We start from the raw sequence: 15,714 nt of genomic DNA, 5'->3' as shown, positions 1-15,714 counted from the left end.
GATGGGGTTTTTTTTCGGTGTATGCTTTTGCAGGGATCACCGTCTGGAGCGTATGGAGGCGATGGAGAAGCAGATCGCCAGCCTTACCGGTCTGGTGCAGAGCGTCCTGACCAGAGCGCCGGAGAGCGACAGCACGTAAGGCTCTGCATTAAAAACTCATTACCCCTCACAAAACTCAGACACATTGGCAGCAGCATCGACAGAAGCAGCGGCAGACTATTATCAGGGCCATTATCAGCTCCATAGTGCTACATTATTTTGTGTAGCTCAGGTCCAGAGCAATAAACGTTAGACGGGGGCTGTGGCGCTATTGATTTACGCACTGGCGCTGATGCATAGAGATGTGTAAGATGGCCTTTAAGCACAGCTCCACATCCTCGTTGGGGCGTTGTTATCCCGTAGTTCTCCTGAACCTATTATCCACTCATTAACAAGAAGACCTGTCAATGGAATTATTAGCCTTATAGTAGCCAGCACTAGTGCTGTTAGCATTAGCACTGTAATTGCCTTGCCCTGTGGCCGTTGATCCTCAGATGCGGCCTGCTGCGTCTCTGCATGATGGCGGGCTGCCCTCCGGACCAAGGGACGGAGTTCTCACGGCCATTACCTTTCTCTTCCAGCGAGAAGACCGAAACCAACAGCGACGGCTCCGCCACAGGAAGTGAGTACAGCGGCGTAGTCGTGACGAGCGTAACAGTCACTCCTGGGCGTTAACGGTGATCGTGACTTTGTGGTTACTGGTATATTCACCTAACGGGGTTCTCAAGGTGGAAGAACGGGCATCGTGTCTTTATTATAGGAAGTGGAGGTTATTTTATCACGTGATTGGTTCAGTTAAGAGTTGTGATGTTGTGCATTTATTCTGGTTTGTGTGGAGATCGTCTGTTCGCCGGTCCAGATAAGTCAGTTTTGTGTAAATCATGAGAAAACCCTGAGTATACCAGACGACTCATGGTACCCAAGCAGCATATTAATGCTTTCCATGACTTTATTTATGTTCTTTGGTGTTGCACAAGGGTAGCGAAGCAATAAAGTTTTATGAGCATTATTATTATTGTTAGATTATTGTGGAATGGACCCGCACTATGCTTTTTAAATGAACTATTAAAGTGAAGTAAAATAGAAGCACAGCTTTCCACATTTAATTTTGATTATCTGATCGTTTTAGATTTGTGCTGCCATGCGTACAGGTAACCATGGTTACCAGACTATTTGCATAGATGTGTAACATTACAGTAGCAGTAAGTGGTTTTTCCTACTCATTAGGACCAGAAAAGAATCAGGAAAAAACCCTGTAAGCATGGGGGAAATTGCTGGTGAGGTTTTATCAAATAAATAAATAAAAAAAATAGAACAGCCATGCATCTAACAGCTTGAAGCAGGTGAAAGGTGCTAAAACAACAACAAACAAGAGACAAACAAACAAGGCTGTTCACCTTCTCGTGAGGCAGTGAGACAGGCGGCGCCGCGGTAGTTGAAAGCTTCATTTTATTCCTCCTTTTGAGTGCTTCTGTTCTGGATTTACAGAAATACATTTGATGTTTTAGTCGCTGTCACTTTAATTTAGAAAACAAATATTTTCCAGCGTGTTTTTTTTATTTTATTATAGTACTGACATCTTTTCTATAGTTGTAGCCCATATTTAATGTCTTGCTTCTGAACAAGCTTCTAAAAACCTTTTCACTTTTCATTTATTCCTCTTATCCGTGTTTATGCCTTTTTTGTTCTCCTTTTCCACAATTTTGGCGCAAACAAGACAGTTTTCGTGGCCAGACCTTCACAGGACCAGAGCAAGGACACCACTTTTTTTCTTTTTTCAGACTCCCTCACAATTTGACACCATGCCTAAAGTCTAAGCCGTCGCCAGAGTCTCTTCTCCTGCTTTTAGTCAATAAAATCATCGCTCTGTAAAAAGTTAACTCATGAGGCTTTTCTTCTCCCTCGTTGTCTCTCTGTCACCCTCTCATTAATTTCTCGGTAACTGGTTCACTCTTTCTGTATTCCAGCTGGACGGCTGAAGCAGAAAGGTAGTTGCCATCTCCTTCTCTTTCACCTTTCCCTCCTCTCAGACACCTCTCATCTTTCTCTCTCCTCTCTGTATGTGTGTGTGTGTGTGTGTGTATGTGTGTGTGTGTGTGTGTGTGTGTATGTGTGTGTGTGGTGTTGCCGGGGAAGCTGGCAGTGTCTCTATCCTCACACTCTCCTCCTGGTTGGTTTCCTGGAGCGTGAACCCCCTCCCACCACCACCCTCCCACTTTGCTCTGTCTCTGTCTCTACTTTTTGAACTTATAATTGTTCTTTTTTTTTTTTTTTTACTTCTTGGGAACTTCAGAGGGTTTTGTTTTTGTCACAGAATAGACGCCTCCTTTGTGAATGTGTGTGTCAGAGCAGCTGGGGATTCAATGGCCGTACTCACAAAGCCCTGTGTTCAGATAACAGCATGGTTATATCCCCCTGTGTCACCACTTAATAAACTAATTGCACTCCTATATGGGTACTAATAGCATGAGATTGTTTCCCCCCCCAGAGGACTATTAGAGTTTTGTGAATATGGCACCTTTCTTTCACACACACTACTCGATCCAGTGGGGAGTGTGTGTGCGCCCAGATTTTTTTATACACGTCATTTGGCCTTTACGCTGTTTGCTTGTGTGTGTGCTACTGGTTTTTTTTGGGGGGGGGGGGGGGTTTGTGTGTGTGTGTGTGTGTGTGTGTCTTACTGGCTAACCGCAACTCTCATTGGAGCACAGCCCAGCGAAAAATCACCATTCCTGTTAGCCAATGACCTCCCGCTTGACCCGCCGTGTCCTGCTCTGTGATTGGCAGCTAATACACCATCAGCGCCTCTAGCTTTGATGCCGCCGCCACCTTCTAACACACCCCAGGTGAACAACGTCAGCCGCTTGCAGATGCAGCTCCACCTGAACGGCCTGCAACAAAACGCCACTGATTTACGCAAACAGCTCAGCCAGCTACGAAAGACGCAGGTACGACCAGGAAGAAGGTTCCTTAAAGCTCATGGTACCTACACATACAAATGAATATTATCATATATTTTTAGTTTTAGGAGTACCGCAAAAACTGTTCTTTTTTTTCTTTTTTTTTAAGCTTTTTGGTGGACATAAGATGTACGTATCAATATCATGTAATGTAGAAGGGTTACCTTTACTTCTCTTCTTTCCCTTTTATTCTTCATACAATCAATGCACGTCAATAAAATTCATCAGATGCATGTAAAAATTCAACAAAATGATGTCCGAAAAGGGAAAGAAGTGAATCATAATTCGTACATAAAATGATGCAGATTATATTTCTATGCATTCTTACAATAGAGAGTTGCCGCGACATTTATAACCGCCATGAATTTTGTTTGTGGTTCATTTGGAAAGTAGATTAACAAAGTTTGACGGAAGTGTGTCTGTTCAGAAACAGTAATTACTCTATTTAATCCACAGTCTGAGCATCAACCGGCAGCTCCTATAAAAAGCTGTTGACAGGCAGTTCAGAGGATAATCCAGAGAAATTGTGCCAAGAGTTCGAGAGTAATCCAGTCATTTTGAGGGAATCAGGTAGCATTAGTTTGATTGGGCTGACTGACGTGCTAAAAAATGACTTTCCACATGTGGTGGAACTTGAAAATTAGTCTCTGATTTGCTCTAAAGCGTTTCAGCACGTGAAGCGGTAGCCATGGTGTTCATTTCGATCTCGACTTCAAAAACAGTAAATTACAACCTGCAACATTGACACCGCTGCACCGCCTGACACATTGAGGTCATTGTGTCTTTTGAAGATCAATGAAATCCAACGTGCGAGAGATTAACGCTTTTTGCTTTGCATTGCATTGCGTGGTATTTTATGGGAATGCGGCGATGTGCGCGGAATCAGATGAAGTATCGCGAGGAGAGGTTGACGGAAGAGAAACTTCATTTGTCTCTGCAAGCGATGGTTACAGTGGGAGGAGTGAAATGAGGTGAGGAGTTAAATAAATTCTGCGGCTGATCAAGGTTTTCATTAGGAGGGAAAGGGAATAAGTGGGTGATCAGCATGCAGAGCTTTTACTCCCCCCGTGACTGCGGTTAGAAGGACTTCTGGAGCCGGTAGTGAGATCCCAGCCGGCCGTGCTTGTGTTTCCAGAGGGAACAGCATGTTGTTTACCTCTGTGTTTGCCTAAATATGACCCCTGCACCCAGCGCCATATTGTTACCCATGGCAATGACCGGCGGCGTTAATTTTACATGCGGTTCATGAATTATACAGTGGGATCGTGCAGCAGCAGAGACAGGCAGCTGGGGGATGGGGGGTGGGGGGGGTCGGAGAGGGATCTCGGTGCTGAGAGATAAAAACAATCTAAAAATGTGTTTTCCTGGATGTATTCATATTTTTAGAATATGTAATTGTGTGCACTGTGTTTGGCACTGGATGATTTTAAAAAGTTTGTGATGTTGTTGTCTTGTTTCACCTCCTGGAGCATAAGGATTATTCATTATTAATTATTTTTTTTTGCCTTCTTACCAGGTGCTTTCATTTCTTGGGACTTGGGAGTTGTATTACAAGCGGTAGTGTTGTAGAATATTTCATCCATAACAATGGAGACGGAGCCGAGTTCACACTTCCTGCATCAGTCATGGACATCCTTCGCTCGTCTCCTCGAGGCGTCGTTCTTTGTGAGGGGAAATATTACATATACTGGATGATATATATATACCAGGGGGGGAGAAAAAAAAAAAAAAACTTTCTCCGTCAACCGGCGTTGAAACTCTCAAACAGTGAATCCAAACACTCAGAGATAGCGCAAATTGTTCTCCTGGCATAACAAGGCAGAGAAGGTCATGCACTAAAGCAAAAAGGCCTCTCAAGGATGGAAAACAAAACGCGTTGTTGCTGTAAATCATTCAGTTGTTTTATAAAAGCCTGAGGCAACCGCGAGGCAATTCTACTTCTCTACCGTTGCTACTGATTTTAAAAACTCTAACAATCTGGTTTTTACGAGGCTAGCATCGAACAAACCCCGCTGTGGAAGAAGAGCCAAAATCCGTTCTCCGACTGACGCCCGCGTTCCGATTTGTGTGCATGCGCAGCTGGAGAATCAGGATTCGGTGCGTTCGCTGTTGAAGCGGACGGAGGCGGAGCTGAGCGTACGCATGGCCGACGCCCTGAGGAAGCAGGAAGACCCCCTGCAGAGACAGCGCCTCCTGGTGGAGGAGGAGAGACTCAAATACCTCAATGAGGAGGAGCTCATCATCCAGCAACTCCAGTTAGTCACACTATGATGTTGAAATACCCCCTTTTTTTTTGTTTTTTTTGTTTTTTTTGTTGTTTTAATTCAATTCCAACAGCACAAAAAAATTATTTTTATTTGTAAATGAGCAACTATTGGTCATTTGATTCAAAATGCGCCTTTTACCGTGTATTTTAAAGATGTTTCAAGCGTGACAAAGTTCCCTGCATGGCGATGCAGTGATTGGGGTGGTATTGTAACTGTAATTAAACCCGGCATAGAGCAAGATTCGTATTAAGATCTGAACTGTGAGACAGTCCAGTTACTAATTGAAGTGACTCTGCAAAAGCAGAGCTTAGAGCTACCTCCAGATTTAATAATCAGATTCTGTCTCATATGTGGAAATGTTGGCTGTGGTAATGATTCCTGGATGTGTCTCTGAGCAGAGGAAGACTTCCTGAATTACTTGGAGCGGCACTTTGATTGCAGACTAATTGGTTGAACTGTTAGATGATCCCTGCTAATCAATGTCGGCTATTTCGCCTGGCTAATGGACAATTTATTTTGGTTAATTACACATGGAACTTTGATTCATTGCGTAACTTAAGGCAGATTTGTGTGACATAAATCTGACAAGCGCTCAATATTAAACGAAACAACCTACTTTTATATAGATCTACTGTTCCACTCTTTTGTTGCCTTTAGCTGTTTCATGAAACTTTTAAGCACCTGTCCGTACTCCTCCGGTTCAGCTGTCCAGAGATGCTGCTTTCACTGCCAATCGATTCAAGAGTCGGTTTCATTGGCTTCAAGTTTTTTTTTTTTTTTGTTTTTTACTGAAACTCCATAAATATTTTATAAACTCTCAGAGAAACGCTTAACTAAAATTGCAACAACAAAAAAAAAAGTGTAGCAGAAGAATCCCTGGTGTTCAGCCTTCTGTCCGTTCCGTCCCAGCGACCTGGAGAAGTCGGTGGAGGAGATCCAGAAGGAGTCGTCTGTCAACCATAAGATGGTGACGGTGCAGGAGCTGGAGGAGAAGTCCACTGTTCTGAGGAAACTGGGAGAAACACTGACAGAACTGAAAAGTGAGTCATGCTGGCGCAGTGTGCAAACACAAGGCACAAAAACACACTCTGGCAGGCAGATGATAATAAACATTACTCACCAGGCTTTGAGGATCATTAAGTCATCCTCAGCCATTTAATAACATTCAGTTTCCTTGTTTTCCTCATCGATAACTTGACTGTTTTCAGTCGCTCAAAAAATGTTTTGTCTGATCGCCACCAATGGATTTCACCGTCTTTGAAAAGTGGAATTAATTTTGCTGGATTAAAACAGAACGTGTTACTCCTCTTACATCTCCTGCAGATCAGTTCCCCAGCCTGCAGAGTAAGATGCGGGTGGTGCTGAGGGTGGAGGTGGAGGCGGTGAAATTCCTGAAAGAAGAGCCGCACCGGCTCGACGCCCTGTTAAAACGCTGCAAGACTATAACGGACACCCTCGCCACCATGCGCAAGTACGTTACCCAGAGCTCTTTACGTAACGACGCGTCGATTGAACCACATCCAACATTAACTGGCCCCCGTTTGTAATCAATACCGGTCCATTTGTGTCTCAGAGATTGTGTTTTCACCCCAATTTGTGTGTCAGCAGAGCATTATGGATTTTCATAAAATACAGTTTACAAGCCCACCTGAGGCCAGAAGAAAAATGAATTACACGTTTGCTGATTGAAGTCAGAGAATTTCTACCTTTTAACATTTATTGTTTGGAGCCAAGATTCTAAAAAAAATAACAAAAAATAAAAATAACACTAACTGAGAGAAGATTTAAAGTCATGTCCACATGACGGTGTGATAAACCTCACGGATCAGACCAGCTCAACAGATTTTGCTTCATCTCACATCTTGTGGGCGGGGGCCAATTGGAGAATTAAACAGTATTGACAGCTGTTGGCACAAGTTTTGTGATGTTTTCACCTTTTTTTGGGTGGGGGGGGCGCTTTATTGATTCTACAGCGATTGCTTTCACTACAAACTGGATTTTACGTGTTAATGGATTATTTTCATCTCTTGTCTTATCAGACAAGTGAATGAGGGGGTGTGGAAGAAGCAGGAGGACTTCTCTAATCCCTCCATGAAGCACAACGATGACTTGAGGAAGTTTTCAGATTTCGACATCCCCACCAGCCCGCCGCTCACCATCAACGACATCGGGGGGAGCAACAGCTTGTCAAACTGGAGCCCCCACTCCAGCCTCAGCCGTGGCCACGGGAACCCATCGGGCCCCCACAAGGACAATCACCCTCCAGTTCCCCACAAAGGAAAAGCCCTGGAGGAACTGGAACGCCGTACCGCAGCCGATAAGGCTTCATCAATGGAGGTTCGACTGGTAGGGATCATTTCTTCTGTTTTCAGCCAAAACATATCACAACATAGCTGCAGCAGTGCTACATGCTAACATCAGCTGTGTGTTTACAAAGTGTTTAGATCCATCTGTCCACTTCACAGGCAGCCGAGCGGGACTGGGAGGAGAAGCGGGCCAGCCTGACCCAGTACAGCGCCCAGGACATCAACCGCTTGCTGGAAGAGACCCAGGCCGAGTTAATGAAGGCTATTCCTGACCTGGACTTCGCTGCCAAGCAGATCAAACCTTCCTCCAATACACCGTCCAATCAGACCCCTCAGAGCGGGACGGGAACCCCGGAGCACCGTGTCAGCAAACCCCAGAACAAACTTTCTATGAAAGACGGAGGATCCAGGCGTGGCTCTGGTAAGTAGCTTTAATCCACAGCATTAGTTTTATCATAGAGTTACCAATAGGTAAGAAAAATATGGAAAACTGTGGCTCCACGATTTGTTTCAAGGATAATCTGTGTAGAAATCCAACAAACACATCATATCTCGCGCTAAAATCACTTTAAACTTATTACTGCTCCTTATTACAATCTTTTTATTTTGATGCCTGGACTTTATTATTTTTTCCCCCCCAGATGAGCTGACGGTACCGCGGTATCGCACGGAAAAACCCTCCAAGTCTCCACCCCCTCCACCACCCAGACGCAGTTTCCCATCATCCCCGGGTTTGACCACCCGCAGCGGCGATCCCCTCATCCCAGGGAAAAGTATCAAGGTAGGGCGGAGAAAATGCACACTCATGCATTTTTAATTAAAGCAATTTCTTGACATATGGCCAGTGTCTTAGTTACGAAAAGATCATCCTCAGGTGTGCTTTTTAAAAATATTAGCAAACACTTATGCAGAGAGGGCAATCTGTGCTAATCTGTTGCATATGTATTTGCATCTGCGAAGAATATTCTTATCAGATTACAACATAATAAAATCTTCAGGCTGCTGGAGCCGGGGTTCAGATACACTAAAAGCACTTCACAAACTTTTACTTGTAGAAGTGTGAATCTGAAGAGACCGAAGGCCAGAAACCTCACGTCAAACTGAGGAGGGCCGTGTCCGAGAACCCCCGCCCTGCATCCACGCCCCCCACCCTCGCCTCGGCGGACAAGGACGACCGAGAGGGCGAGAAATTCGCAGCTGAATTGGAGGTAAACTAATAATCACACACACACACACACACACACACACACACACCAGCAGCAGACATGCCCATGGTGGGCATTACCTCATGTTCAAGCAGCAGGTGCCATATGTGTCCTCCTGCCCCTCCACCCTCACACCCACCCCTATCCCCCTGGTAATGGGAGAACCCAAGGATCACATAGTGCTCAGTCACACACATCATCACCCAGGGCTCACGGATCAGACAGATGGACCCTGACGGCTGCTTGGGCTGGCTTTCAGATAGCCTGCCTGAAATGTGATTTCAATTATTAATGGTTTGTGTTTTCCAGCTTGTGAACCTTTTCTTTTTTGTCCGCCCCCCCCCTTCCTTAGCTGTTTGAGAGAATCCAAAACGTTCCCCTCCGCCGATCGGACCTGTGGCCCTCTGGGGCCCCGGGCGCTGAGGTAACACTCACCCAGAGTGCTGCTCTCTCTTTCCCTCTTAAACCCTCTTCTGCACAAAGGGAGACCACCAGACGCCCCCCACCCGTTTATCTCGTCAAGCAAGCCGACGCAATAGATTGAACAAGCATTTGTAACCACTAGATACCGATCAGATTTCATCACCGCCAGACGACGTTTGGAAAAAGCATTACAACTGGCTCACACACATCTATCGACAAGAAAAAGAATTTTCTGTTTTCATAAACGCGGTTTGCGGCGAGCAAACGTCTCGTTACCCAACAGACAAGAAGCTTTCGCCTTGAGAGAGAGAAGAAGGCAAATGAAGGACGCTTAATACACAAGGAATGTTTTTTTTATAAACATAAACCGCACATAAGTGGATAACATCGTTTCCTCTTTTCTCTCTTTCTTTTTCAGTCGTATGGTTGCTTGTCTGACGTGTTCTAAAGCTCAGACTGCTTCGTTGTGTTTGACTCCAATCCTCCGCTGCTCTCCTCATTTTTAGGGAAGGCGCTTGTCTCCTGTCCCGCACATCGTGTTGACACAGTGTTTGCCGTTTTCCTCAGAAGGCCCCGTCAGAGATTTAGCAAACAACCCTTCAGAAGAGACTCTGTCGCAAGATCGGACTAGTCGGTACTCCGTCTGCTGGGCTCAGATTTCAAAAGACGGGGATTCGCTTGGAAGCCCTCCTCGGGGTGGTTTTAAAAAGGATGTGGGGTTGAGACAGGATGTTGCCCTGCTGCTAACGGAGCTGGAGGTGAGGGTGGTTTCTCCCGTTGAAGCCCAGGAGCTCTGCAGGACTTTAGGAGACGCTCTTCAGACGTTGACCATCTCACCACAGACCACACAAGTGTCTGCGGTCCAGCTGAAGGACCGGCCTCTGTTGGTGCTCTTCAAGGAGGAAGAAACATTCAGGGAGGCCTACAAGCAGCTGAGCTCTCTTCTGGACTCGTCAAAACCGGTGCCTAAACCCAGAATAAAATCCCCGCTCCACCCAGGCCAGCAGAACCCGCTGGTGGAGGCTCTGAGGAGAGGGATGGAGACAGGAGACATGGTGCTCACGCTTCAACGCAACACTGAAGTTCAGACATGTCCTGAGGACCAGAAGTCGGCGAGCACCGCTTCTAATTCTGCCGACTCTTTCCCCAAGAATGGAAAAAAGATAGAGGATATCCGACACAGTACCTACAGAAAACTGGACAGCTTGGAGGAGACTATTCGCGAGCTGGAGAACACCCTGATCGAGATCGGCGGCCATTCCTCTGTAGAGCAGCTCTACGGCGAGGCGTCCATCAAAAGCATCGCCGCAGAGACGTCAGTCGGCCCGACCTTGGAGACCAAGAAGCCGCCGGTCCCGCCCAAGCCGTCTTCTTTGAGTCCTGCATCGATCCAGGTTGATTTTCCTGAACCTGCTGTGCAGATCTCCGCTGTGAACCAGCATGCTGTCTTTTCTGTTTCCTCTGCTTCTCTCTGGGTGACTGCCGGAACTTCACCTTTCAAGCTCCTGATGTCTGCTCCCTCGCCAAAATCGACGTCTAATTGTATAAGAAATCGGAAATATGTAAAAAATAAAAAGAAAAAAAAGAAAAGGGACAGACACCAGACTTCCTCTGTGTTGGTCTGTTCTGTTATTAGCGCTGGAGCTGCTGTCCTTCTGAAAGCTAGACTTCATTGCTTCTTTATCGACCCATCCTGGCGTCTGTTTTTTTCCATCTGTACATCTAGCTAGTTTCACTCTTGTCACACTCGACGCTCAGTGAAAATAAATTCACAGGTAATACGAGTGCATCCAATTTCCTCTTCTTTTTTTTTCTCTTCTATTTATTGTCATTTCTGTGAAATGAATGTCTTGTTTGTTCTATCTCCCCTTCAGACGTTGTTCTAAATAGCTCTGCTGCTGAGCTGTACTTAAAGAAGCGTAACGTCACATTATTTGTGGGGGTTTTTTTGGCGCACAACAATTATCATAATCAGTTTTCATAATCTTATCTGAATGATAACAGATACTAAAAGCAGAATATCTGCTGACCTTACATTGAAGTCTTATTACCAGACATTGCGTTGCTTTCAAATAACCTCCAACTGACCGCAACGCCGCAAAAAAATTGGTACTAATCCAAACACTCGCTGTGTTCTGGTGTCGGCTGTCTCTGGAGTGAGGCGTCTTGACAACTTTTGTGTTATTCCCTGTTGTTGCTAACGTGGCGTCCCTCCCGCCCGTTGCAGGTTGTAATACTAGACTGATGAGTTTCATCCCTCTGATGTAGAGCCAGGGAGTATCCCCACGGGCCGGGTCGAGGATTACAGAGTCCTCACGCAATATTTCATCACACCCGACTTCAATCATGTTCATCATTTTAACACCATCTCTCTTCCTTGTGTCAAAACGTGTTGCCCGCACACTCGTCAAATTCACGCTGATAAGCAATCTGTTTCAGACTTCAGTTAGCGCCTTCAAGTCGGTTATCGTTACATACACTGTAAATTTTATTTGAAAACGTAGCTTCACATCATGGAAAGGGAGGAAATCAGGCAGCAGGTGCCTTCGCCTTAGAGCACATGTGTCAAACTCAAGGCCCCAGGGGGCCAAATGTGGCCCGCGAGAGCCTAAAAGGTCAGAGTGTCTAACAATAAATAAATCAAAAGTGTGTTTTGACAAAAAAACTACATTTCCCACAATACAATAATTAAGTCCAAGTCCTAACTTGTGTTTGACATTATATTTTTTATTCTCATGATTCGTTTGAGCCTTGATTGATGGAGTTCTGCTTTAGAGAAAGCACCTGGATCAACTTTTTTGATGCTGCTAAAGATCAACCTGTAGTCGTTTTCTTTCGAATTAGACGCTGGGGAGGAAGCGGGACACGTCGTTCAACACGTTTTCTCCTGTAACCCTGCAGCGAGGCTACAAAGCATCACATTTGGTGCAACGTTTCTATATTGTGGTCTTTGTTGTGTTTTATTGATAGACGGTGAAACTCTGCTCGGCTATGTCAGCCACCAGCTCTGATCTTAAAAAACCTCATTGGTCTCGGGAGACATTACTTGCTTGCTGGGAACAAACTGTGTGGAGTTGATGTGTGTCTGGGGCGTGAACTGAAGGATCTGAAGAGGAGAAATTAAATGTGTGATCATTTAGTGTTTGATTCACTCTTCCCCTTCCTCTTCCTCTTCCTCTCCTCTCAGGGTGTGAATAATTCTAGCAAGGTTCTCCATTCATCAGCTGCCTCCAAACTGAAGCACCTGCAGCAGAATAGCACAGACAAGACTAAAAGTGGCAAGAGGGAGGATTTCCTGAATACCCAGGGCCAACAGCAGGTATTGACTCTTTATTCTTACTTGGAGGACCAATGTATGCAAGAGCTTTGCGTTTTTCAGTGGTGGACATCGAGATGATTACCGTTTTTTTTTTGGAGATATTTGAAAAGGGTTTACAGGGAATGAGATGATAAAAATAAAAGGTAAGATATCATTTTAATAAAAAAGAAAAAGAAAAAGATATTGCCTTTTCAAAACTGGGACAAAAGAGAAGCAATTATCTGCGGCGCTATGAATTCAAAAAGTTCCGAGGATGTGGAGGAGGATTAATTTGTTCTTTCACATACGCAAAGTGATTTGATTAGCTTGCTGTTTAGATAGAAACATGATGATGATGATGATGATGATGACCTTCACACTCCTCTAAAGCAAAAAGGATCCTCGACTGGCTTTTTTTGTCCCTCGGATCTTCTGTCCTGTGCTTTAATGCCAGAAAGTTTCTAACTGACATAGAACATCATCTAAACCCATTAAAAGTTAACACTTTTCCTCTCATTGTACTGTCTGTGTTACTAGAATAGATGGATTCAATGAGAGCCCAGCGTGCTAACACCTGTAGACTATTATATATGCCATATCTTACAGGGATCTTCCTGCACATCTGTTCTTATAAGCTGTGCTTGGGTAAAGGACTGAACATAAGGATGCTAGATGGCCTCCAGAGGCCAGGAAATTGAACTGCTGAAGCATGTCGACCAGTAGAGCCAAGGTTTTGCACAGTGCCAGCACTCGGGGGTGAGGGGGGGGCTTAATGCCAGTGCAATTTAAAACATAAGAGGAGCAGTGAAGTGAACATAAACCCAAATACCCCAAAGAATTTGACAAAGTATTCTGACACAAATTCGTTCTTGAAAATTGCGGACAAACGAATGCGTCTGTTTCGAGGGAGGGACGGGGATGGGGATGGGGGGGGGGCGGGGGGGGTATTGTGACTTTGACCACCTCAGATTGAGAGATGATTGGGAGGAATCTCTTCAATGCCATGTAATCACCCATTGAGGCCCTAGCAATCACTGATCATTCAATATGAAGTGGACAATTCTCTTTACCCTCGCCGTCGGATCGTTTCCTCTTCTTTTTTGAAACGTCTTCCTATTTCTGTACAATCTATGCATGCCGCTTTTTTTTTCTTTCTTTTCATTCTCCTCATCAGTTTTTTTTTCTCAGTGCCTGCGATGCGGAAGCAGAATTAATTTTACACACTTGTTTAATGAAAGCAGGATTAATCCCATTATTTGGACGTGGCACTCAGACAGGACGCACGCTGTCCGCAAAAAAAAAACAGCCCTCAAAACAATTATTGTGAAAGGATGCTGTGTGAAAGCGTTATCCTCAGAGAGGCGGCGGACAGTCAGAGCTAATTGCCAGCATGAGATGTTTGGTGCCACGGCGCGCTGGGTGGCATCATACCACAACGCCATTACTAATGACTAAAAGAGCATTCAGAGACTGCAGACCATCTCCACGGAGGAGTATTCTTTCCAAAGTGTCCCTTCTCCCCACAAGTTACATTTCTAATAATACACAGATCCTCTATTTAAAGGACCACCTAGTCCTAGGATGTGTCCATGTCTTTGTCATAGCAGGAACAGAGCTGTTCCATGTGAGTCAGCATTTCCTTTTATCCTGAGACGTTCTTCCAAAAAATGTAGTCCCCTGTTCCCTATCTGATTATTAGATCCACCCCTAAAATAAAACCTCCCGAAAGTTCACTTTTTCATTCATTAGAACATCGCATACTCTTCTACAAGTTTCACGGTAATACCACAAGTAGATAAATTGAGAAAAAACCTCTAGGAAATGTCTGACAATGTTTAAAAAAATTTTTTTTAAAACCCCAGAAAGTTTTATCAAAATCCATCATCTAGTTTTCTTGTAAACCGGCTAACTTAAGCCAGCTAACTTAAACCAGCTAATTTAAGCCAGCTAATTTAACCTGAGCTGATAAGCTGTTTTTTCTAGGAGTTTTCAGAATTTCCAGTCACTGAATTGACTTGTATTTTGAAGTATGAGTGGTTTTGTCTAATAGAAAGAATCAAGAAACAGGATCTCCTGAAATATATATATATCTGTATATCAATGCAGTCATTATAGCGTCACTATTTCTGCTTGAAGCAGATCAACTTGTTCCCTGTTAGATAAATAAATAATCTCAACATGAGCTTGATGGGAAATGCCCATACAATTCCATTCAGATATTAATGAAGCGTGGCGTTGTGAACACGGGGCTGTTTAATTGGCCTCCACAAGCTGTTATGAAATCCCTCCTTCTTATCCAACAAACAAACCAAAAAAAACCCAACAACGATCAACTGGACTGGGTCAGGGTTGATTTACCTCCACCTGATGACTGAGAACCTACATGTATCTCCTTCTTATTCACACTCTTGTTTTTAATGTCAGACAGACAAACCGGGAACAGATCCTGATAAAAAGGCGGAATCTGTCCGCTAAATCGTTTTCAGTCATCCTAATGAAACAGCCTGTGCTGGAAAAAGCAGACATGATTATCTGCAGCTCATCTCCTCACATTATCAAGGAGGCTGCAGGAGATTTCCCAAATCTTACTCACTTAAACCTTTTATTTTTTTAAATAACCTGTCATGATGGCCCGAGCCATCTGAAGAGAAATCCCAATTATAGTCTCGAAACAATAAAATATCGGCTGCTGCTGTTTTTGACACCTCAGATGATTATATATCCGTCACCTGGGTCTATTATTCTAGGATGCACATATTTTGCCCATTATTGAGCTTTAACCTGGAGATTATTCCTTACTCTACCTCCACGGTGCACAGATCCCTGACAAATACACCCCAGCTATTGACCGATATTATTTCTGTCAGAGCAAACTGAAAACTTTCCAGGATATAATCCTCTTAAAACAACCTAAAACTTTTGCCCCCCCTCTCTCTACCAGTCCTGGCTAAATGATAATTGATATTTCCAGGTCGTTTGCAGCAGGACACAAACCCGATGGAGGTCGCTTCATTCTCCGCATCTGTGATTTCATCACCACCCCCCCCCCCCCACCACCCCTGGCTAATAAATGTATAAATACATTTAGCATCAGTGGTTTTCACACGAAGTCGTTTCCCAGCGGCTCTGGTGGAAAGCAGCTGTTGCATATTAAGATGCACACCATCTGCCCTCTTTGTTTAGTGTTTTACACCGACTGAATGAAGGCAAAAAAAA

At 44.5% G+C, this 15,714-nt stretch overlaps 1 protein-coding gene across 1 annotated transcript in view; it reads left to right on the top strand.

Moving 5' to 3' along the window:
* Nucleotides 1–15,714, top strand: part of srcin1a (SRC kinase signaling inhibitor 1a) — a 67,882-nt gene that overhangs the window by 50,637 nt on the left and 1,531 nt on the right. Inside the window, exons 8-20 of the mRNA XM_068336318.1 lie at nt 34–135; nt 534–661; nt 2,007–2,027; nt 2,827–2,987; nt 5,079–5,254; nt 6,176–6,306; nt 6,590–6,737; nt 7,306–7,612; nt 7,732–7,993; nt 8,214–8,353; nt 8,628–8,780; nt 9,707–10,594; nt 12,388–12,519. Of these exons, the coding sequence (XP_068192419.1) occupies nt 34–135; nt 534–661; nt 2,007–2,027; nt 2,827–2,987; nt 5,079–5,254; nt 6,176–6,306; nt 6,590–6,737; nt 7,306–7,612; nt 7,732–7,993; nt 8,214–8,353; nt 8,628–8,780; nt 9,707–10,594; nt 12,388–12,519 (2,749 nt within the window). The remainder of the gene's footprint in view (nt 1–33; nt 136–533; nt 662–2,006; nt 2,028–2,826; nt 2,988–5,078; nt 5,255–6,175; nt 6,307–6,589; nt 6,738–7,305; nt 7,613–7,731; nt 7,994–8,213; nt 8,354–8,627; nt 8,781–9,706; nt 10,595–12,387; nt 12,520–15,714) is intronic.

The sequence above is a fragment of the Antennarius striatus genome, chromosome 16 (genome assembly GCF_040054535.1).
Source record: "Antennarius striatus isolate MH-2024 chromosome 16, ASM4005453v1, whole genome shotgun sequence".
NCBI classification, from domain to species: domain Eukaryota; kingdom Metazoa; phylum Chordata; class Actinopteri; order Lophiiformes; family Antennariidae; genus Antennarius; species Antennarius striatus.
This window is presented reverse-complemented; position numbering and strand designations above follow the sequence as displayed.